The sequence below is a fragment of the Apium graveolens genome, chromosome 6 (assembly GCF_009905375.1).
Source record: "Apium graveolens cultivar Ventura chromosome 6, ASM990537v1, whole genome shotgun sequence".
Classification (NCBI taxonomy): Eukaryota; Viridiplantae; Streptophyta; class Magnoliopsida; order Apiales; family Apiaceae; genus Apium; species Apium graveolens.
The window spans coordinates 274,620,468-274,646,095 of record NC_133652.1 but is presented as its reverse complement, the minus strand read 5'-3'; the positions used below and the strand labels follow the sequence as shown (position 1 = coordinate 274,646,095).

Here is a 25,628-nt window from a genome sequence, read left to right as displayed (position 1 = left end):
TATTTAATATTTCATTTATATTTTATATATTTAATAGTAGCGATTTCGAATATAACCTATCATATTTCGAGTTTTTGTCAATATTTGGTGAAATTGATTAAAGATTTCGAGCCGAACTTGAGGCGACCGGACTAGTTACGACCCGAGTTTCAAGCTTGATTTAAGATTCCGTTGAAACCGAGCTCGTGCTCGAGCCCGAATATTTTTAATCGAGTTCAAGCCTGAAAGTTTTCGACTCGACTCGGCTTGATTATAGTCTTAGTTGTTGTACACAACTATAAAGTAAGTATTTTAAAGTGAGTTAATTACACAAGTCTCGATAATTAATAAATTATTATTATATGATAATATATTATCAACAAGTTAATATGGTAATATAATATCAACAAGTTATTTATTTAATGGTTGTAATTTTTTTATAAATAAAAAAAATTATAATCCTGTTGTTCTACATGAGTATAAAGTTAGTATATTGTAGTGAGCTAATTACGCAAGTCTTAGAATAATTTTATTCTATATCAATATTAGCCTCTAGATTGAAGGCACATGTTTGGACATATGTGTCACGTGTTCAATTTTACAAGCCAACAATATTTTTTCATATTTATTCAAGTACGGGCGTAAAATAGTAATTTCGAATTATATGTTTCTCCTAAAAAATTTGAGCCTATCGAACTTTTTATGACCCGAAATTCGAGTTTGAAATTTAAGGTTCGGTTGAACTTGAGTTCGTGCTTGAACCCAAATATTTTTAATCGAGTTCGAGCCTAACAGTTTTCGACTCGACTCAGATTGATTATACCCTTAGTTGTTACACGAGTATAAAGTTAGTATCTCGAAGCGAGTTAATTACCGGAGTCTCGATAATTAATAAATTATTATTATACGATAAGATATTATCAACAAGTTAATATGATAATATATTATCAACAAGAAATTATTTATTTGATTTATAAATTAAAAAATAATTATAATCTCGTTGTTGCACATGAGTATAAAGTTATTATATTGTAATCAGCTAATTACCAAGTCTTAGAATAATTTTATCCTGTATAAATATTAAATTATATAGATTTATTTACCCAAAATAAAGAAAGAAGTATGTAACTTAATAGTTGATGTTATCAAAATATAATTAAATGAGCCTCTAGCTCAGTTGGTTGAAGTCATATGTTTGGTATAAGTGTGTCATGGGTTCAATTCTCCACCCAAACAATATTTTTTCATATTCATTCAAATACGAGAGCAAAATAATAATTTTGAATTAAATGTTTCCCCACGAATGCAAGAAGTTAATTATTTAATGTATCAATTTTAAAAAAATTATTTATTCAATGTATCAATTTAACAAAATAATTATAATCCCGATGTTACAAATGAATATAAAATTATTATATTTTAATAAGCTAATTACCCAGTCTTAACTCAATAGTTACTGTTATCAAAATATATAGCTCAATTGGTTGAAGTCATATGCTTGTTATAAGTATGTTATGGGTTCAATTCTCTGTTCCAACAATATTTTTCCAAATTTATTCAAGTACGAGGGTAAATTAGTAATTTCGAATTAAATATTTCCCCAAAAAAACAATGTTGTTACATGAGTATAAAGTTAGTATCTCGAAGCAAGTTAATTACCGGAGTCTCGATAATTAATAAATTATTATTATACGATAAAATATTATCAACAAGTTAATATGATAATATATTATCAACAAGAAATTATTTATTTAATTTATAAATTAAAAAATAATTCTAATCTCGTTGTTGCACATGAGTATAAAGTTATTATATTGTAATCAGCTAATTACCCAAGTCTTAGAATAATTTTATCCTGTATAAGAGAATCTCCAATGCTAGAAAACCCTTAGCTAAATAATCTAGGTAGCATCTAAGTGGCATCTATGTGGCAATTTTAGAGAATATGTAAAAAAAATTACACTCCAACCTTGTAAGGCCTTGGCAAAAATTATAGATAATCACTTTTAGATGGCTATATTTGTACAACCATAAAAGCCCTTAGATATAATTTTACATATCGAAAATATAGATAATACCATTGGAGTATAATTCTAACCCCTTAGCTAAAATTTTAAAAAGTGATGATAGCTAATCATATAACCAACCATTTTTACATTTTAGCATTGGGATTGCTCTAAATATTGAATTACATAGGTTTAGTCACCCAAAATAAAGAAAGAAGTATGTAACTCAATAGTTAATTATCAAAATATAAACAAATGAGTCTCTAGCTCAACTAGTTGAAGTCATATTCTTGTTATAAGTATGTATAAAGATAATACCATTATCTAAAAATCATAAAATATATAATTTATTTTAATTTTCATCATATAGTGTTATAAATTTTAATTATCAAGTTAAAAATCGAAGTTACACAATTTTTTATTTAAAAATTATTGAAATTATTAAAAAAGTTTAAATTGGTTCTATAGAAGAATTGCAGTAGAATCACACTTATTAAAAATTACTGCATTGTAGAATCAAATTTAAAATCAAGTAATTTTATCAAATTTTAATTTTTTAATTTTTTATTATATTTATTATTCTAGATTAGCATCGAATTTTATATTTTTTAAAATAAAATTTTATAATTTGTGATGAGATTCTATAATAAAAATAATGGTTCTCCACGTAGTAAAAGCGTATAAATATATTTTTGATGTATTTTGCTGTTTAGAAAAATACATCTACAATGTAAGTATATCTTCAATATTCTAGATCATTTTCCTAAAATCAGTAATTTAACCACTAATTGGATAATTTTCAAAAAAAAAATAAATCCCAGACATGTTTTTTTGACAAATACAGAAAGTTCTCATTAAACCCCCAACTGTCGATACAATCAGGTCATAAAACAAATAACATACTAAAAACAATTAGATAATTATCGTTTAATACATAGAATTTAAAAATTCTTGAAATTAAAAAAGAAATCAAAAATATCCGTATGATTAACACAAGTGAACAGAGTTCACACAGTAAGAAGCATAACAGAGAACAGGAAAAACATCCTCTTCTAGCACCAGTTATTTTCGGCTGAGTATAATTTCCAGAAGCGCAGGTCTGGACTCTGGCGGGAATTCATCTACCTGTAAGACCTCTAGTAACATGAAAAACAAGCGCATTAGATTTGTAAATACTTACAAGTGATAAACAGATATATCGTCAATAGGAAAAGTTACAAGAAACAAATGGTAGATGTCAGAAGGTAAATATGTAGGCTTAGAAAATGACAATATGATTAAAGAAACAGATCGACAAATCTGGTGCACGAAATTGAATTGAAAAAAACACTACCAAGTGTGAAATTGAATCGAGAAACGCATTACCGAATAGAAGATACTGCCCAAAATGTTTTTTAGCCTCAGGGTCCTCCCCCTGACGCAACAAACAATTCAACAAATTTTTGAAATAATGTGTCCAATTCAATATCAATTGATAACTCGTGACCAAAGAACTTCCGGACACCATGTTCCACTTCCCAGATATCCACAACCTCGTCATTTAGAAACAGCATCCGCAGCCGGAAACTCCCAAAGGTTTTAACACTTTTTGTAACATCGTTGATAATTGTCCAGTTGAAAGTTTCCATTTCAGATTGTGCATCAATCAAGATCTCTTCCAATTCAGACAGCTCAGAAATTACTTCTGAGATATTTTCTGTGCCACTGATAGCACTGCTGGATACAAGGAAACGCTTTAATTTCTTTAATTTCTGGATTTCTTTGGGTACCTCCATAAGTCCACAGCCAGTGATATCCAGGACTTGAAGAAGTTCAAAGTTTTCTAGGACAGGAGGAAGATTCAACAATTTGGTGCATTCATTCAAATAGAGAACTAACAGCTCTTTTGAGTTTGCCAAAGAATCTGGAAGCGACTCAATACTAGTGCCCATCAAATTCAGAACACGAAGACTTTCAATTTTAAATGGATCAGGAAAGTTTTTAAATTTTGAATTTCCCTGTAAGAAAAGAGTGGAAAGCTTTGAACAGCCTGGACTGATCAAAAAAGGCTCTAAATTGTTATTGTCAGCCAAGGAAATCCAGTGTTTCCCTTCCCAAATACCCGTATCTTGTTGGTTGGAAGATACTTCTTTGGATGGTACCAAACATATATCCCCCTTATTTTGTAAGTTGTACAATGCCAATAGCCGGAACAATTTGTGCATTCTAACATATTTTTCCCGCTCATCTTCCTCAAACAAATTCCTGTCGGTAAGATGCTGCAGCATGTAGCGCCAGTGAGCCTTGGTTTCCACGAAATTATTTTCCGCCATCCAACATTCCAACAAATGATCTTTGGGTATGTTATCTTCTTCGGCATAAAGTGCACCATAATAAAAGCAACCTCTCTGTTCATACGTCAAATTCTCACAACAGAAACCTATAGTTCTACTAATATCTGTGATCATAGTATCTCCATCTCTCGGCCAGGTTTTAAGCGCATTGAGTTTATCTTGCAAGGTTTGTTCATTCCTTTCAAATTTGAAATTATCTGCTACAATCTTGATTGCAGTAACAAGAAAACCACAGAGCTGTACTGCTTGAATTATGTACTTGGTCTTTATGGGATTGCCACTTCTTTCCAAAATATTAGAAAACATTTTTATGCCCTGCGTCAGATCTAGTAACCCTACTTCAACAGAGCAATCTGTCATCGAGCGCCAAACGCGTTCGAATCTTGTGGTAAAAACAACTTTACTACCTCTTTCTTCCCAATTCTCAGGAAATCCAATTTCGTCTAAACTTAAAGGAGCTTTGACACTATCAAGAAGTAGCAAATACTTGGTGTTCTGCAATGCATTCATAATTTCGTACTTGTATTGATCAACTGGAATGCCAAGATCAAGATTCAGCCTATTCATAACATCCTTTTGTAATTTTTCGACGCTGAAGTTCCCCCCCTCCGTAATTGTATCAGGTCCATCTGATGAAACCTTCAGCCAAATAACTACATCAAAATTCTCAGCAACTAGTTTGTGGTTATTCAAGTGCTGCATTATAGTTGTCTTCCCAGTACCCAGTTTTCCATGAATTTGAATTCCTTTGACATCCCATTCATCTTTAAGATGAGAAAGAGTTTCGTGCAGTGCCTTTTCCAATGTTTCCAAACCATGAATGTTAGGTGGAGAGAACATTACGACCCTATCAGGCTTTTTAAGTACATTCTCTGAATTAGGATGTATCAGTCCATAAACTGCGGCACCTGCTTCAACTATATTTGCCCCTGCTTGAAAACCACTGAATAGAGTTGCAACAATGGAAAGAACCATAGAGAAGTCTAAAAAAGAAAAAAAAACGTTAGCTTCCGTTCTATAGATACTGAAGCATCACAAAAGCACTTTGAGAAAGTAGCAGAGTAAATAGCACAGTTGGAACCGAATTTTACACTGATTTTCTAAAAAATGGTCAAACTTTCGGATTTTTCAAAAAATTAATAGCTTTTGTTTCCACCTTATAGAAGAGTGGTTAACGTCAAATCTAGTAAATTGTTCGCCATTAACTACTAGTTGTGTATAGAGTAAATAGCGTATTTATGACCCTACTTTACACTAAAAAGGGTAAGCCATTTTTTTAATTACAGCCACAAATATGTTTTTTATTCTTATTAAACTAGCACTTAACGACCAACAATTAACGGAGTTGATGGAAGCCACTCTTTTCTAACACAGGAACAAAATCTGGCAACTTTTTTAAGATTCTGAAAATGTGTCAGCTTTTTCGGAAATCAATATAAAGTATGGCCACGACTATGTTATTTACTCTAAGATAAAACACCCATTATATATTTAGAGAATAAGGATCCTACCTAGACCTCATTAAATAAACACTGATTTATGAAATTCAATCTATATTCTTCATCTAATTTGGATGAATCCTTGTCGAAATGAAGATTTAATCTATGTTTCTTGTTTGTTCATCTAATTTGGATGAGACCCATTCACTATCTGTAATAATATCACATCATATGTTCAGTAATTATTTTCATCTATGTTCAGCAATGTTGGCGGGAAGTAATATGGTTCGGCACTATATTTACATTCTTTTCCTTGGTGAAAACACCGCACATTTTATCATATTTTGTCATTCTTTAACTTTATATTTAGAATAAATAATTATCTATATGTAGATATTCTTGATGTATTTATAAGATCGAGAATAGCACTTGTACTTGGACTATGCAAGGTGTAGTGGTATTAGTTCTAGAGTTAGCCGGGATTAGTGGGTTCAAGTTATCGAATACGCTCACTAATTAGATTAAATATCTGTATCATGAATGTGTATATGCAGTGTTGTTATGTTATTGGATCGGGTAGAGTTATTTAGGGACGGTAGTACTTATTTCGATTTGGCTATGACAACTGGTGAAGTTAATGTGGAAGTTCTTTAACACATCATCGATTGTTGTGCATATATGTATTATTTTTGTGCAAGTAAAATATATGTTGTGCAAGTAAAATATAGCTTAAATTGTTGCAAAACGTATTATTTTTCGAATGATATTTTACAAATATCACAATTTTATTGAAAATCTTGCAGATTGCATAGATTTTACAAGTAGAACGTTGCAAAATATATTATTCTACAAAACATGCTTAGTTTGCAAAATATAAATTTTCATGTTGCAGAACCTACATATTGTACTTGTAAAGATATGAGATTTGCATGATTTTATTGAAATAATGATATTTGTGAAATATGTTTTGCAAGATAACACGTTTTAGAAGATGTTTTATTTGTAGAATATAGATGGACTCCAAGACTCAAGTGGATTTCATAGAACTTTACTCAGCCTTATTAGCCCGAGTATTAAATAAGCACACTGTATTTCCAAATAAATGTCTGTCATGTTGAACAACTCCACGAAATTCATGAGATGAGGATCGTCATCAAACACCACTCAGACAATCAAACACAACTCATCAACGAGGTCACCGGACTTATGAAAAGTCAAAACCAATAACCTAAATTGAAAATCTAAAACCTTTTCCGAACAAGAAAACTATATTTTCGACCTTAAGAAAAAATTGGGAGTCTACGATACTCATGCAGCGAAGCTCTTTCCCAAATATAAGCTTTAAACCTTCTACTAATGGTGATAACAGAAAAAGCAAAGTAGATTACACGAGTCAACAATCCAAGTCACTTTAAAACTTGGGAAGATTTCAAAGAAAATGAAAAAACATATAAAAAAATCATTGACTTTAAAAAAATAGAGTTTGATAGAGAAGGATCAAACTAAACGAAAAAAAACATAGATGATTTGCAGCAAGGGTGATGAAACCTATAAGGAACTGCTCAGAAGTGTCTTGTAGGAAGCAGATGTTGTGTTTTCACCAAGTCTATACATGCATACAGAATTACAAACACAAATTATGCAAAAAATATTTATAATAAAAGCAGGAGAGTAGATTTTCAGTACCTTATATTGCAAGTGCTGCAATCGGGAATATGTTGCACAGAGGTGATGCTTTTGTGTTCTTCAGAAATGTTGTAGAGCTAATTAAAGTGTGTGTTTACTTTTGTAGGAAAAGGATTTGGCGCTCCGTTGTTAATTTATTAATTAGCCCTACTAGCAGAAAAGAAACCAAACTTTTTGTATCTCTTTATCCAACACATCGTTTTCTCTCGGAATTTAAAAAAAAAAATTATCCCACTTCACGTATATTTTCGCAGAAAGAAGGGTTTCTGCGTTTTCTCCCGCGAAAAGGGCAGATGCGCGGAATGTCTGTACCATCAGTTTATAAAATCATAGAAACGATAATATTTTACCTTTTGTGCATTTTGAACGAAATTGGAGAGCAAAATCGGGGATTTTCTTATTTTTGTTCATCTTTGTTCACTATTTACTTTTGATAAGTTGCATTTCTTACTTATTTGTTGTTTAATGATGTATAAAATGTTTGCTAGATTTGAATATAGAAAAGATTTGAGAAAAAGTGATTAAAATGCTGATTATATATTAAATAATGACGTTGATATTAGCAGTGGTTTGCATAATGATAATATAAAGTATGTGAATCTTGTTGATGATGGTGATGACAATATTTTTGTTAGTGAAAATGTGTTTGAAAATGAAGATTTGCATGATTTGCATGATAACAGTGAGAAAATGGATCTTAGTGTTATTGAATAAGGAAATATTGTAATTTCTTTGTTCAATCAAAGATTCCCTAATTTATATGCCAAGGAAGAGGACCACATTAATTTTAGGTCAAGTTTTTATAGAGGTGATAATTTGTGACTCTAAATATTGCAAATGAAGAACTCTGGTTTAAAATATTTAAATTTATTTAATTTGTCATATTATATTTATATTATTATTGTCATTTTTTCATTAGTTTCATTAGGCTGAAGGACAAAAATAGACTATTTTCAAACCAAATTAACAAAAATAGCCGAGTTTCGTCGAGTTGGCCAATTTTGGCCGATTAATTACGCATTCACCATTAGGGTAAGCAGAATACGCATTCACCACCAGTGTAATAATAGGGATACGCAATTCCTGGTGGAGTATTATGTATAATTTACGCAATTCAGATGGGAGTATTCATTGAATACGCAATTGACACGAGGGTAAGCAATATAAAAAAAAAAAATACGCAAATGCTGAATGCACATCATACAAAATAATTGAGTATGCTTTACAGGGAAGAGTAATTGGACACAGTACCCGATGATGCAGCAAAAACAGTGATATGACTTTTATTTTAATATAAAACAGCACATAAGGAGAATAATACATGCTGCATAATATTAAATATATAATTGGTAGAATACACATTTCTAGATGGCAGATCCAAACGGTCATTATATTTGTTAACTTGTTTGTATCAAAATTTAGAATTCAAAAATATTATACTTATATAGAAGCTGTATTATACATTTTAATCAAATAAAATAATAAAACTTAAATAAATAATTACAAAAGAAGCGTGATTTTAAATTCTTGTATAACTTTAACTAAATTTTTTACTTCTTACAAAAATAATCAATTTTATATTCTGATTTAGATTGGATGGTATACAATTTATGAAGATATATAAACACACACTAATATCCATCTTACATTTAGAATTAGTGGCCACACACCACACTTAGAAAATTTAATTCAAAGTATTTTATATAATATGATATATTACAACGTCGTTACCCATGCAAAACACATCCTTCCGCATTACTTTCCTCATCTCGAACGAGAATTCACTCCCGATCCTAGAGACAAAAAATTGAAATCGACGAGCTTAACAATAATTTTTAGTAGATTTATTCTCGAAAACGTGATAGATTTTCAAGAACCATCACATATAAAAATCAACATCACACGTCTTAAACTAGATTTAAACTTAAATCACTAAAAATTTAACGTAAAAAACTAAATTTTCAACAAAAATTACCAAATTTTGACACAAAACACTGAATTTTATAACAAGACTGTAAAAATTCAACACAAAAAATCTCACAAGAGCCCCGAATTTCAACAAAAAACACTTAAATTAACACAAAACATCAAATAACACAAACATATTACTAAAGCACAATTTGCATCATACATACCACCACCATCTCTGACATTTAACAATATCACTAGGGGGTGTATGTGTATAAATCAAAAAAACAACACGGCAGCCCGATGAAATGTGTATATTGATAACTCCAAATCACCTCGGGGTCTCCTCCTTCTTCTACCCGTACTCAACCTCCATTTGTGTGGAAATGACAGTGTTTGTGGTATAGCTGTAGGATGGACTACTGCAAAATAGAGCCGGAGGGAGGTGGTGTCCCCGCGGCACCTCCGGCGTGAGAGTAAGAAAGGGTATCGGAGAAGAAAGGGTAAAATTAGAATTAAACAGATAGTGGTGGTGTGTGTGGGTGTGTAGGTAGTAAAGATTCAGTAACCTCCAATACAGCTTTTGATCAGCCTTTTATAGGGTTCCCATTAGGGTTTAGGGGTTTGTGCCTTGGATCTGGACCATTGGTGAATTTTGGATTGATGAACGCGTGTAAGACTGTGATGAGCCAATGTGTCCCCGAATCCGGACAGTTGGAAGGTTCCCGATCCGGGCCACCTTGACGGTGGGGATGTTGCCATGTGTCTGGGCGTCCATCATTCAATTTGTTAATTGGGCCCTGGGTTCCTCTTATTGGTCCTAAATAATATGGGCTATCTTTTGCCTCTCACTCCCTTATGTGGGTTTCCCGGATCGGGGAGTAAATTTGTTTTCCATGAATTACTTAGAGGAAAAATTTGGGGTTTTTCTTTAATTTGTTGGCCCTAACTCCGGGGTCTTATGAATATGAGATTCCGGGGTTGATTTGGTTAGTCTTTTTTGATTTTTGTCCAAGGTGGGGTCCATTGAACTACTTAGAAGAAATATTTTGGGGTTTTTCTTTGATTTGTTGCCCTCTAACTCCGGAGTCTTATGAATATAAGATTACGGGGTTTACTTGGTTAGTCTTTTTTGATTTGTGTCCAAGGTGGGGTCCCTTGAACTACTTGGGAGAAAAATTTGGGGTTTTTCTTTGATTTATTGCCCCTAACTCCTGGGTCTTATGAATATGAAATTCCGGGATTGACCTGGTTAGTCTTTTTTGATTTGTTTCCAAGGTGGGGTCCCTTGAACTACTTAGAAGAAATATTTTGGGGTTTTTCTTTGATTTGTTGCCCCTAACTCCGGGGTCTTATGAATATGAGATTCCGGGGTTGACTTGGTTAGTCTTTTTGATTTCAAATGTAAATTTTGGGATAAAGATGGATGGATAAGGACTGGCCGTCCTTAATTTGACCGGACTCTGAAAAGTAACGGGAGAAAATCCGGGGTGTCAGAAATCTGTTGGAATTCCAATAGATTTCACATATATATATATATATATATATATGTATGTATATACATTTGAATGTATTAAACGTTTCTTTTCCCCCTCTTTTTTCCCTGAAAAGGCGTGCCATGACATGATTATAGCATGGGTAATAACTGCTGGCAGTTACATTTTCCGATACCAATGAAAAGGTGCCACGTGTCGCTGACGTCACCCGCCTTCTCACTGTCTTTTCACTATCTTCTATTCCCTATGAATACCTTATTCCCTTTCTTGAAGCTTTTCTATTCGAACATAAAAGTGAAAGAAAAATTCAGAAATTTTACTGGAGATTCTTGAAGCTTTTCTATTCGAAGCCTCTACATTTCCTCCTGTTTCTTTATAAGTTTGCCTTATCTTTCTTTTACTCTTTGTTTTCACTTTGCATGCTACTACCATATGATTTATTCGAGTAGTTTCTCCAGAGTTTTCGGTTCTTGCCCCAAACCTCATTGTTTTGAAGTAATATATGCAAGCTTTTTATGGAAGTAAAGTGTTTTGGTATTGATTTTTTGCTAGAATTGATAGAAGTGGTAAATTTTGTTTGATTTTTACGCGAAATATGGTGGTTTTTGGTTGTGTAAAGTTGTGTTGACACCGGGGCCTATTCTTGGTTTGTGTTTTTTGATTATAACTGTATATATAGTGTATAGATCTTGTTTTTGATCTTTGATTCTCGTAAAATATGTTTCTGATTTTTTTTGTTTTTATTTTTATTTTTTGGGTTCGGGTATGGCACTAACGACGGGATACATATATACATGTATAGTATATGCAAGGTAGGAGATTCGAACAAACAACAAACCTTAAGATTCGTTACCCGGATAGGCCCAATTGCTTAGGTGCCTTATTGTCGAGCCCTTCCTCATCTTCTCCCAATAGTGAGTCTTTAGAAATGCATCCACGTGTAGAGAGACCGATTCAGGTGTTAGCCGAGACCTTAGTTATGGGGCCCGAGGGTACTTTGTCCAACGATGATGGGTTCTGGGAGGACGTAGACCACTATTTTGTACAATGTAGGAGAGACCCCAGACCCTTGGGTTTTTACTACCATGACTTATCCGAGATCTATGGGGGCGGAGGGATTGGATGGGAGAGAACCCTACAATGAGGCAGCCATGGATAGGCAGTTCTTTAATGCCCGAGAATATCATCAATACATCTGAAATATAATAAATGGAAAGTCCTTACTACACAAATGATCTAGAAATAATAAGTCAAAAATGACAATATCCAGAAACTCGGAACTATAGGAAATCAAAAAGGGTGCACTCCCATCCGCGTCTCAAAGTCATCGACTTCATTATACTCGAGTCGTAAAGATCTGTACATGTACTTTGTCACCCAAAAGGGGTAGGAATGCGCAAGTGATAATATATTCCATTCCCTAAAAGGCAAAGAGTCACATCTACTGGGCCATATGAAAGTGGACCGAACAGCTAGTCCACCTTCTACAAAAACTTCTCTCAAGTCTGATCAATCATCTGGGCAATATAAGCCATATCTACAGCTCCTGAACTCGTAAATGGCATCTCAGCAATATCCATCTATATGCTCGTAATAATAATGGTAGCGGTCTGGTGTATGATCTCTCTAGAAAAACTCCTCCTAACAGAACCTACCTCTGATGAAGGTACATAAGGTCTCTCAGCAATCAGTCTCATCATTGCATCTCGGGTAGCAAACACCCTCTGATACCTATCACATACCTCATCATACATCTGTCTAAGCTCCTCATAAAGAAAGGCTGGAACATTACCTACTGGATAACCTCCCACATCAGCCATCAATGAAGGAAAGCCCTCGGTAAATCCTTTTATACCCGTAGTAGCAGGGGCAACAAAAATAGTAGGGGCAAGGGGTGCAATATCACATATTGGTATCTCATAGAGAAATGGAGCTAACACTGGAGAAAGTGGGTCAATATCCATGTCCAAAGGCTCACAAACAGCCGGGAGTCCTACAGGTGCCATAATATATGTAAAAACATGTTCAAGGTCAGTAGTAACCATGGTCTCGAAGCGGCAGGTCAGCAGTAGGCATAACTAGAGACTCTACACTCAAAGGTGTAATCTTTGGTAGCTCATAATGGAAATGAATCTCTAAGTCAGCGGCCAAATGATCCTCCACACGAGGAGACATAACAACAAGTGCTCCATCTGTAGCTGGAATCATAGGTGATTGTATCGGTTTAAATTCAGATAAGCTAGTGAAAATAGGGGTGACATTAGCAGGCTGGATGACTGGTTCCTCAACATTAACAAGAAAACCAAAAGCCTCATCTCGATGTGGGGAATCGGTCAAGTCAATGATAACTGGTGGAGTTCTCGGTGGTGTTGCGATCTTCTGGATAGATAAGTCCTCGCTATAACTAGATACAACTATATAGGCCTCCGAAGGATCCATATCTGAGCTGGAACCAACACTCTTTCGTAGAAAAGGAGTAGGGGACCTATCTTGAGCGGTTCTATAATCTGACATCAAATAGTTTCTAAGTCAAAAAGGTCATTCTCAGTGATCCATATCTTATCTTCGAGTATTATATGTTAGTGTAGGTGCCCTAGAGGCAATACATTATTCTTTAAATCTTTATGTCAGTTGATCATTCAATAAATGTATTTATTATGACCTTAATTACTGCGATATTTTGTTAGCATAATAAATGTCCTTAGAATCATGATACACATTGTATAGTAAAAGTACATGACTTGAACTTGAGATTATATAATATATCATATTCTTAAAGGTCCCTAGTCGAGTATTATTATATAGGACAATAATAATACATAAATAGACTAGTATGTTATTTGACAAGATAACCACATCTCATTGGTTATAAGTATGGGGATACTAAAGTCAATACATAGGTACATGTGAGAGTACATAGTACTGGACAGACCCACAGTGAGATTCTTCATGTTTAATAAAGTCATAAGAAAGACTCACAGTGATAATGGTGTAACGATCCTTTGACTTGAAATCATTATATTTCTATACGAGGACTAATATACTTTGACTACATTAAAAGTTACTTTTGATCGGGTGATGATAAAAGTGGACATCGGGTATATATCCTGAGTTGTATGAGAAATATGAATGATAGATAAAGGATTTAACCCTCCTATAATTAGGAGAGATATTATTGGTCTCTTGATTGAGTAAGACTATAAAAGCATGGTCATGCTCAAATAATGATTTGTCTTGATAGTCTACTCATGGATCAAGTAAATCCGGATTAAATGTTGAAGAAGATGACTAAATACATGCCTCGAGTTTAATCTATAATATATATGGTTAAAGGGATTATATTACACGAAAAACATTAGTCATGAAAGGTTTTATCTAATCACGATTTAATTATTGTTTAATTGGGTAACAATGATGTATTACTAGATACCTCTCATTATTTATAATTTTATTAGAGAATAAAATTATTACAAATTAAATAATAGCCTATAGGGTCGCACAAATAGAGCACTTAATGAAATAGTTAATTTAAATTATGGATTTAAATTAATTGATGATTATTTAAATTTTATTATAATTAAGTAAGACTTAATTGAGATAATATAAATTCGAATTAAAAAGAATGATTTTACCCATAATAATTAAGTATGACTTAGTTATTAATTAAATAATAGAAATTCATTTTTATTATTTAATCCAATACCTACTAGGGTTGGGCTTTGCTGTTATGGGCCTTTTTAATCATCCATTATAAATAGATAATGATAGGTTAAATAGTGGGCGCATTTTTTAGAAAACCCTAGCAGCAAAGAGATGCAGAGGCAATTCAGATCGTCAAGAAGGAGGCTAGTACATCCATTTTGTAGTCAAGTTCGTGAGACGTTCTTGGAGGTGCTCGTGTGGATACCATAGAGGTGTTTCTCCGAGAGGTAGAGACAAAGCGTGATAGCTAGGATCTCCGTTGAGTTCGTGAAAGTTAAGCTCTTGAAAGGTATGATTCATTATCTCCATAATCTGCCCATAATTATACATGGATCATGTTTTTGGGTTTCGAATTTATTTTTGTTTTATTTACATTTATCCGCTGCGTTTTATGCCTCGGAACCCAACATTATATACTCTCATAGTTATAATATATTTTTAACTATATTTTCTCACGCCAGGTTATATTTTTGAATTTTTGAGTTATACTAGTAATTTCAATTTCAATTTTATCATGTGGCGTTAATTTGAAAATTTTGAGGCAAATAAATGAATTTGTAAAATGTATATTTAAATTTTAATTTTGATTATTTATTAAAATTTAGTAATAAATTCGTTGCATCACTTACTATAATTATTTGACGTAATTATTATTTAAGTGTATATTTAAGGAAGAGAATTTATTATTATACATATTTTTAGTTTTTTGTTGAAATTATAACTACATAATTGTTTACATTATATATTCAATAACATGTTTTACCCGTCATTTTTTATATGTAACTGAGGGGTGCCTTTTACATTCGATTTAAAAGTTTCGGGTAGCAAACTGCAATTTCTAAAAATATGTATAAAATATTAATTTTGGGTCAAAGATAAGGGATGAAAATTAATAAATATAATACTATCAAATAAAATAAAATCAAAAACCAAAATTTTAAATATTTGGGCTTAGCCCATTATATATTAATTTGGGTCTACTGGGGGCCCATTACATTGGGGGGTGAAGGGTAATTAGGTATACATAATTAAAATCCCCCGACCAACCACCAAATTTTGGGATTATTATAAGATAGTATACATATATGATTATCCCTTCTTCAAACCAATAGAAGCTTTATTGTAAAGAAATACAGAAAATAATGGAAAAGATCTTCTCAAATTCTTCTTTATCTTCCTCTGCATCACCAAGATACATTTCTGAAACCGTGACTCTCAGTAACAAGAGTAGTATTAGGAAAAGAAAATACGTTGAAGAAGGTGGTCCTCCTACCCTGGTTAAGACAACATCATCTCTTTATAGGGGAGTTACCAAGTATAGATCTTACTCTTTCACCTACAACTAAATATTATGTACATTTAAAACCAAATAGAAAATGGATGAATCTTTTGTTGGAATTATTAATCCAAACTTGATGTCTGAATAAGTTTTCAATAAGTTTAGTCGTTGTTTTCGGTTGATCAAGTCAGCTAGCTGTTAGAGTTTATTTAGGAGAATTAGATGCATGAATAAAGTAGTGGGTTATAGAAAGGAGTCAGTTATTTAATTTAGCTATTTTCAAGTTACCACCTGCGTGTGGATTCTTTTATAATCTGAAGTTACCACCTGCGACCTCACCACGGAGGTCGATCCGCATGTTTAGGGTTTTGTTTTTAATTTGTGCTTATGAGATATGCTTTACTTATTTATTATTCTTGATTGGATCATGATTAATGATAAATAGTATGTCATCTTTATATGATCTATCATGTTCTTTAATGGTTACTGGAGCATGGTGCATAGTTATGGCCTTAAGACCTTAGTTGTAATGGTTTATTCTTTTGATTTGTAATAAATACGACTTGCATGTCGTTTTCTATTTATAGTTGTTTTATCTCGAATGTAACTCGAGTTCTTTTGTTAGTTCATTAGTATAATTATTAATGTAACATCTAAGAAGGACAAGCGAACAAGGAGGCATCCTATGGAGGCCAAAGAGACAATGGAATCAATAGAGAAAACATATGTAATAGTCATTTTTACACCATAGATTGACCTTGATCTTTTCATTAGCCTGAAAAGATCACATAGGATTGGGCCCTGTTCACAAAGAGATCGGGGAGAAATATACTGATGCTGAGGTTGATAGCGTGCTTCAGCATGTGTTAACCTCGGGGAGGAGTATGAAAGGAGATGGCCCGAGCCCCATAAGCGAGTGTACCATAGACCGGCTGAGGGTTATGTTGGGATACTACTAGAGCATCTCCGGGGTATGCGTCTAGGATTACACCAATTCACCAAGTCCCTTTGCCGAGATGTGTATAGGATTCCCTTCACTCAGCTGACCCCGAACTCTGTGAGGTGGATCAGTTGGTTCCTCGCTTGCTGTCATGCCAAAGACTATTCCCCTATCTTTAGACTATTCTATCATCTCTTTAGAATCAAAAAACTCACCAGTAGGCCCATATATGAGCTTTGTTCCGGATAGAAGATTTCGAGTATCCGTTTGACAAGATGGTGCTCCCGGTAAGCATGTTGAACTACCTTAAGGGTTGGCACCAGGAGTTCATCTTTGTCCGGGGTGGGGATCTGGAGTTCATGCCAATCCACAAATTTGATTTAAAAAACAGATAAATTTCCGGTCTAGAGGCTCAAATAAGGCGCTTTCACGATGGCGTATGCCTTCTGTGGGGCACTCGGAGGGCAGTGGAACCAGGACACCTTTAACTATATTGTAGACATGCATGCAGTCGGCTGTAAGTCACTATTCCTTGTCATTTTTGTTGTTTGTTTTGCTTTAATCTGTTGCTTTAATTCGGGCTTGATGTTTAATTTGGTTTAATTTCAGGAGGATCGGGGGTCTTAACAGTTTGGATGCTGGTGAGAAGAAAGTGGTTGAGACGGAGGCTGGTGATGGTGGGTCTGGTTCCGGACAGGCTGTGGTTTCTCCCCCGGGGAGGACGACCAATCAAATCAATGATCCCCCAACGGATGTAGTTAAGGAGAAGGAGAAGGAGAAGGCTTCGAGAAAAAGGAAGAGTGTTATTGTGGAGGTTGGGAGGAGGATGCCGAGGGGTCTGGGAGTCGGGCTTCAAAGAAGGTTGCCACAGGGATGGCTCTGGACATGCTGGATACCGTGAAGGCGTTGTTGGAAATTTTTACTTCGGAGATTCACCATAAGGAATTATTTGAAAACTATGCCACGACTGTCGAGAGGAGGCAATACCGAAGGGAGCCTCTCGAGGACTTCCTTGTCGCAATGCAGGAGGATGTTATTGTCGTAACTGTTTGCTTTGTTTTTATAATTATCTTTTCTTTATGTTTATGTTTTTCAGTATTAACAAGTATTTCTTCGCAAGCTAACTCCCGAATAACTGGTTTGGTGGCCATTGCCGGTATCTAAAGGCGAAGGCTGATGCCGGGGAGGTCTCGAAGACCGAGGCTGAAAACTTGGCCCGGGAGCTTAAGGATTTGAAGGAAGCCAACACTAAGGAGAACGAGGCCTATAAGAAAATCTTGGTTGATATTCGGGCGAAGCAGGATCAGGCAGAAGCTGCAGTCCGGGCGATGAGAGATGAGAACAAGAAGCTGAAGGAGGATTTGGCTGCAAGGCCGACTCCGGATGAGGTTTGGCCAACTTCCAGGGAACTCCTACCTACTTCGAAGAGCTGAACGAGAAGGTGTTGGAGAAGATCCAGATCTGCTAGAGGGTTGCCTCCCCGTACCTTGCTGACTGCCCCAGGGGGATAATCGACGTCTTCTTGGAGAAGTATATCGAGGAGGAGACCCGACTTCGAGAACGAAGCTAACGCCGTCTTGGAAAGAGAGTTTGGGGCTGAACCATCGACTAAAGATCCTCCTCTCCCCGAGCAGCCCTTAGCCCAGCAGCCACCGCCTCTCCAGGAAGATCCGCAGCAGCCTTCTTCCCCTCCCTCTGAACCGACAGCTGAAGATTGGAATATTTGGCCCTTGTGGCATGTAATTTTAAGTTGATATGTTAAGAAACTTTTGAACCAAGCCTTATAGCCTTTTTAATTTTTATGTATTTTGGATTCTCCCAGCGTTAGTTTTCCCCGGGTTACTTTATTCCATGCTTTATTTTTTCTCATTTGTCTTATCGACTTTTGTTTTGGTTAAAGCTTTAGATCTTAGAAATTTCAACTTTTAGAATTTTTTCTAAGTATGGGTTGTATTTTTCGACCCCGGGTAAGGATAAAAATTTCAAATTTTAGAAATTTTTCCTAAAACATGGGTTGTGTTTTTCGACCCCGGGTAGGGGTAAAAATTTTAAATCTTAGAAAATTTCTTTTTCTAAGTACATATGGGTTGTATTTTTCGACCTTGGGTAAGGGTAAAAATTTTAAATTTTAGAAATTTTTCCTAACACATGGGTTGTGTTTTTCGACCCTGAGTAGGGGTAAAAATTTCAAATTTTAGAAATTTTTCCTAACACATGGGTTGTGTTTTTCGACCCCGGATAGGGGTAAAAATTTTAAATTTTAGAAAATTTATTTTTCTAAGTACACATGGGTTGTGTTTTTCGACCCTGGGCAGGGGTAAAAATTTCAAATTTTAGAAAATTTTCCAAACACATGGGTTGTGTTTTTCGACCCCGGGTAAGGGTAAAAATTTCAAATTTTAGAAATTTTTCTAGTCGTGCATTTGGGCGTGCAAAAAATAGCTGTAATCTAACAAGGGAATAAAACTATTCTAAGCTATAGGATGCTCAAAATAAAGTTTTTCATTTCAATAGAAATAAGGCAGAGATTACATTTCGGGCCGAATAGATAAAAATTTTAAATCACTTAGTTGGAAAATAAGGATATCATAGTTCTAACATAGGGATGACCCCGGTATGTGCACCTTTCAATTACTGGTAGAATTTCCTTAACCGGGCTCCGTGCCAGGTATTTGGGACCTCTATGTCTTTAAGATAGCACAATTTGTACGTCCCAGGGTGCAACACCTTGATCTTGTAAGGCCCTTACTAGTTAGGCTACAACTTGCCTTGATTTGTTAAATCTGAAGCTTCAGTATCCCGGAGTACCAGATCTCCTACTTCATATTCTCTGACCTTGGCCTTCTTTAAGAAATAGAGTTTAGTCTTCTCTTTGTAGCTTTCTATCTTTTGCACAGCCCGGACTCTTACTTCATCTAAAAGCTCCCATTTAGTTTTAAGGCCTTCAATATTTAAAATCTCATCGAAATTGACAACTCTGTGGGAGGGTGATCCGGTTTCAACTGGTAGCCAAGCTTCGTTACCATAGGCAAGTTTGAAAGGGGTTTCCCCGGTTCCTGTCCTGAGGGTGGTCCTGTAGGACCATAGGACCTTCGGGAGTTCATCTGGCCAGGTCTTCTTGGACTCTTCCAATATTTTCTCTAGGCCCCGGAGTATGGTCCTATTGGTTACTTCGACTTGTCCGTTCCCTTGGGGGTGTGTCACGGATGCTCTTTTATGCTTGATACCATAATAGTCTCCACTCCAAACTCATTTATTTCTACTCTCTCGATGGATATTGCTCATCCGTCGAGTAGTGATTGTATCCTGACGGATGTGCCTAACAGCAGTCATCCGTCGGTTAGGCAAATTACTACCCCGATGGATATCTCTTATCCGTCGACTGTCTCTGCACAACTTCAAATTTCATCAATTATCACAAGTGCAGAAGACTTAGTAGTAGTACAATCACTCCTAGGATTGAGGGAAGGGAGTGGAATGAGTGAGAGTCTGGGTTGCTCCCCAGAAAAAGGAGAGGAAAAGAGTGAATAAATGCAATCCATTTCTTCAGGATTGGCAAAAGTGAGTGTGAGGAGTCCCACCTTAGATGGTGAAGGTGAGGCTGTGAGGGTGAGGAGCCTGGATAAGATATGTCCTAAGTCCAATCATATATGAGGATTTAGGAATAACTTTTATGTAATCTGTTTTGATTTTATTGATATTAATAAAAGACTTCTTTTGTTTTTATTGCGGGCTCTATCTATTTAAATGTTTAAATAAGATATACCACAGTTTAGAGTAAAGCTTTTATGGATTGTGATGAGATCATAATAATGAGACCTAAAAGATAATAACTCTAAACTTAAATAGTTCCTGGTCGTAGGATTACCAACTGGTAATTAATAATCCGCAAAGATCGGTACATACTATGCTTGCTTCATTATGAAGGATGTCTGTTCTCATAGACATTTGTGTGGTGACACTATAGCTAGTATGTAGGTGCTTATTATAGAATAAATTCACTAAACATGACTCACACAGCTGAACAACTGATGGAGTTCACTCACGTGTCAGCAGTTGTTCACATAGTGATAGTTGTACAAGTATCCTTAGACTTGAGGTCATCATAGTCATCTTGTGTACACTGAACTATGCTTTGGTTTAGTTCTTAGTCTCAAGGGACAATTATAAGAGCTCTACTAGGTATAGGAATTTGTACACGAAGATAGTGTATGATCAATAAAGGATCTACCCCTTCCAGTGTAGGAAGAGAATGTTCAATGCTGATCCACTTATGTTAGTTCATGAATCTCTGGCCAGAGTGAATGAAATTAGAAAGGAGTTTCTAATTTACATTAAATAGAACTAAGCATAGTGAATGGGAAAGCAAGTGATTAAATAAGATAGGCTTGACACAAGTTCCATGCCTTGTATTTAATCGTGACATTGCAGGGTAGAAGGAATTAATTATACGGTAACTACTCACTGAATAGGTTCTTGGTATTCTAAGCAGTGAATTCGTATTATCCGGATAGTCGCGATATGCTGAGAAGTATCCCTCACGATGTAGAATAAATATGATTAATTAATTAATCATATTTATGAATTAGAGAATTTATATAAATAATGATAAAATAGTTTTATTATTATTTATTTCTACTACCGGCTTAATATTGAACCTACAGGGTCACACCATAAAAGAGAATGATTTAATGGTGGAGAAATTAATTAATAATGGTTGATAATTATTTATTTATGAAATAAATAATTAATTAGAAAATTTAATAATTGATTAAATGAGATTTAATTGATTATAAATTAATTAAGAAAAAGTTCTTAATATTATTATTCAAGAATTTAATTTTTGGAAATTAAATCAAGTGAGAGAATTATTTCTAAAGTGTTTAGAAAAAGACTTAATAATTAAAAGGTGTTCTAATTATTAGTGAGAATAATAAAGGGTTAATAATAATATTATTTTATGGGAAAATTTTCAGTTTTGCCTATAAATATACTATTATAGACCCTATTTTTGCCTCAACCAAAAAGATTTACAAAACCCTAATTCTCTCCACCTCCTCCTTCTCCATTACATCGTTTTATTGGTGGATACCGGTGGAGTGCTTCACACTTGAGGAGCAGCTGCTAAGGATCTCCGCTCGTCGTTCTTGGATCGCTATTAAAGACCTCCATCTTTCCATTAATGTAAAACTTCTTAAGGTAAACATACTGAACTACGAATTAAATATTATTTTTCGCATGGATCCTGCGGAGGGTTTCGGTTTTTTTAAGATTTAAATTTACATTTTCGTTGCGTTTATGTGATAAAAACCCTTCAATGGCATCAGAGCTACTTGCGAAAAGTTTTTAATTCGTTTATGTGTTTAACTATTTTCGATATATGAGCATGTACGTGATTCGCCATGATTTGATGTTGATATAATATGCTTATATATGTATTGTTTTGAATATATGATATTCATGTGAGTTGTATAATCATAAGATGATTATGTAATCTGTATATATACTGATATATACATGATTTATGTTTGTTCTAATTATGAGAATCATATTAGATACGGATTCTGAATTGGCTGCTGCAGATTTGCTGAAATCTGTGTCTGGTGTCCGATTTACGCAAACGAATACCCTATTCCATAGGTAAACGAGTGTCTGAAAAAAAACTGATAGCTAAATCTATCAACGACCCGTCTGTAAGGCGTTTGACGTCGTTTACTGCCCGTAAACAGTGATTCTTATTTTTCTGATTTGATTCTGATTTTTCTGATTTTTATCATATTTTCTTTTTATGATTAGATCATGGATAATATGATATGATAAGATCAGATTATGTGTTTTAACATGCTTTTATGTGTTGTATGAGCATGGTGGATGGTTATGGCCTTTCGACCTTTGTGTAATGGTTTTGGTTTTGGTTTTAAATACGACTTGCATGTCGTCAATCTTTGTAATCATAAATCTCGAATGTAACTCGAGTTATTCTTGTAAGTTCATTAGATTAGTTTTACTTTCAATCATGTAATGTAATTGAAGACTCAAGAAGGTTATCCAATGGAGGCATACAAGAAGTCTAAACAAAGAAGAAGACTTATGTAATTAGTAGTTGTATTTATTTCCATCACCATATTAAATTGACCTTGATCATTATCATGAGCTTGATAAAGATCACATAGGATGGGGCCATAACCAAACACATTTACTTTATTGCACTTTATATTTACTTGTTTATTTAATTTTATATATGAGATATATGCCTATGTTTACCATGCGATGATAGATTTAGGTGAACTTAATTGACATAAGGCGTTTGTTAGACAATCTAGTATAGTGAAATTTTTTCATGACCTTAATATAAATATTATGAATACGATCATGAGATTCTTGTGTTTATGAAACACGTAATTGAATATGAATTTTCAATATTGAGAGAAAGGATGATTCTGTCAACAACATATTTCTATCTGTAAGAAAGGGTTATTAAGTGACGCCTCTTGACAATGCTCCACCCGATCTGGGAATCATCTGATTATCGATTATTGATTTGAAATATTTTATTTAAAAGGAAGAATCTCTTTATAATATGATTATGATTGTAACATAATATAATCCCTCTAAAATTAAATAATATCAAGTAGTAATTGGCCAATGACACAACGGGCTTGTGTCGATCAAAGCCTTCTAACATGGTAGAAAGTAGTTCTTATTTTTGAATCATTGTCGTTTCGTGCTACAGCCGAGGGCTTTGATTTCGAAATAAGAAATACTTGTCTATTACATAGAGATGTGTACATTGAATTAGAATCTAAAGGTCGGTACGTGCCACAGCCGTGGGCCGTTGGAGACTGATTCAATTGTACGAAATGTTGGGTTAGACTTGACTTAGAGTATTGAGTTTGCCGTGCCACAGCCGTGACTCAATTATTCAAGAGGCTAAAGTTATATTAGGGAATAACATAAGATATAATTGACAAGAGTTGCCTACCTATTGAACATCACATGACATTTTGTGCCACAGCCGAGGTTGTGTGATGGAATGTAGGATCCCTATTCCCACTAGCATTATGAATGCTTAATTTTCACTTAGGGGGTTGAATAAATTAGATAAACTAGTGGGAGACACTTATGAATAAAGACCCAATTCATATAGTGTTTTGAAATGAAATTGAATATTTGCTAAGTGTTGTTATGTGTTTATCATTTACAGATTTACTATATTCGTCATGTCTTCTGCACTATCACTCCGGAGCATACTAGATGCTCACAAGTTGACTGGTCCTAATTTAGCTGTTTGTTTTCACTGTAACAAGTTGGGGCACTGGAAGAGGAAATGCAAGGTTTACCTTGCAGAATTGAAGAAGAAGAAGAAGGGTAGTAAGACTACCGCTTCTTATTCAGACATGTTCATGATCGAAGTTAATATGTCACTGGGTCAAATTTCTACTTGGGTATTAGATACCGCCTGTGGTTCTCATATTTGCAATTCGTTGCAAGGAGTAAAGGGAAGTAGGACTCTTGAGAAAGATGAGGTGATTCTACGTATGGGCAATGGAGCAAGGGTTGCGGCCATATCTGTAGGATCATTTAGTTTACATATGCCTATGGGCAAGACTATTATTCTGAATAATTGTTATTACATTCCCTCTATTGTGAGGAATATTGTTTCTATTCCTATGTTGGATTTGGATGGCTTTTCATTTATTATTGAGAATAATGAATGTTCTATCCTTAGAGATAATGTTCTTTATGGACGTGGTATTATAAATAATGGTCTGTATGTATGTGACGTAGAGCATGATTTACTTCAGATTGAACAAACTAATAAAAGAAAATGAGATGATGAAAATCTGACCTATTTATGGCACTGTAGGCTAGGTCATATTAGTGAAAATAGACTGCGGACATTGCATAAGGAAGGGTTACTTGACCCCTTTGATTTTGAATCATATCCTACATGCGAGTCTTGTCTATTGGGTAAAATGACCAAATCTCCATTTAGTGGACATGGAGAAAGGGTTGTAGATTTGCTAGGATTGGTACACACAGATGTATGTGGACCAATGTCTACGCAAGCCATGGGTGGATTTTCATACTTCATTACTTTCATTAAATGATCGATCTAGATTCGGATATGTGTATTTGATGAAACACAAGTCTGAAGCCTTTGAAAAGTTCAAAGAATATAAGTATGAAGTGGAGAAACAAACCAAACATAGTATTACAACTATTCGATCAGATCGAGGTGGTGAATACTTGAATGGAGAGTTTCTAGATTATCTCAAAGAAAATGATATAGTCTCCCAGTGGACTCCTCCATATACTCCACAGTTGAATGGGGTATCTGAAAGGAGAAATTGAACTTTGTTAGACATGGTTCGGTCCATGATGAGCTATGCGAATCTTCCAGTATTCCTATGGGGTTATGAATTGGAAACCTCAACATATTTACTGAATAAGGTGCCTTCCAAATCTGTTCCTCAAACACCATATGAGATATGGAAAGAAAGGAAACCGAGTCTTAAACACGTTAAGATTTTGGGATGTCCAGCTTATGTCAAGAAAGTTGACCCAGATAAGCTGGAATCTCGATCCGTAAAATGTAATTTTGTGGGATATCCTAAAGAGACTTTGGGGTATTACTTTTACACCGATCATCAGATGTTTGTCTCCAGAAATGCTACCTTTTTGGAAAAGGAGTTTATCCTTGAAGGAAACAGTGGGAGCAAAATTGAACTTGATGAAGTTCAAGAAGCATAAACTACTACGGATCAAGTAGAAACACCTGTTCAGACTGAACAACCTTCTGTGGAACAGCCCATTCGTAGTACAGGGAGAGTGTCTCGCCAACCTGAGAGGTATTATG

At 34.6% G+C, this 25,628-nt stretch overlaps 1 protein-coding gene across 1 annotated transcript; it reads right to left on the bottom strand.

The window, feature by feature from the left end:
* Positions 1-2,967: 2,967 nt before the first annotated feature.
* Positions 2,968-7,614, bottom strand: LOC141667736 (disease resistance protein At4g27190-like). Its single transcript, XM_074474343.1, has 3 exons — positions 7,444-7,614; positions 3,351-5,301; positions 2,968-3,121 (listed from the first exon to the last, which is right to left on the bottom strand). The coding sequence occupies exon 2, from the start codon at positions 5,291-5,293 to the stop codon at positions 3,386-3,388; it is 1,908 nt and encodes a 635-aa protein (XP_074330444.1). The 5' UTR covers positions 5,294-5,301; positions 7,444-7,614; the 3' UTR covers positions 2,968-3,121; positions 3,351-3,385.
* Positions 7,615-25,628: the final 18,014 nt, after the last annotated feature.

Coding starts and splice junctions, on each gene's coding strand:
- LOC141667736 (XM_074474343.1), bottom strand. CDS start 5,293: ATGGTTCTTTCCATTGTTGCAACTCTATTCAGTGGTTTTCAAGCAGGG.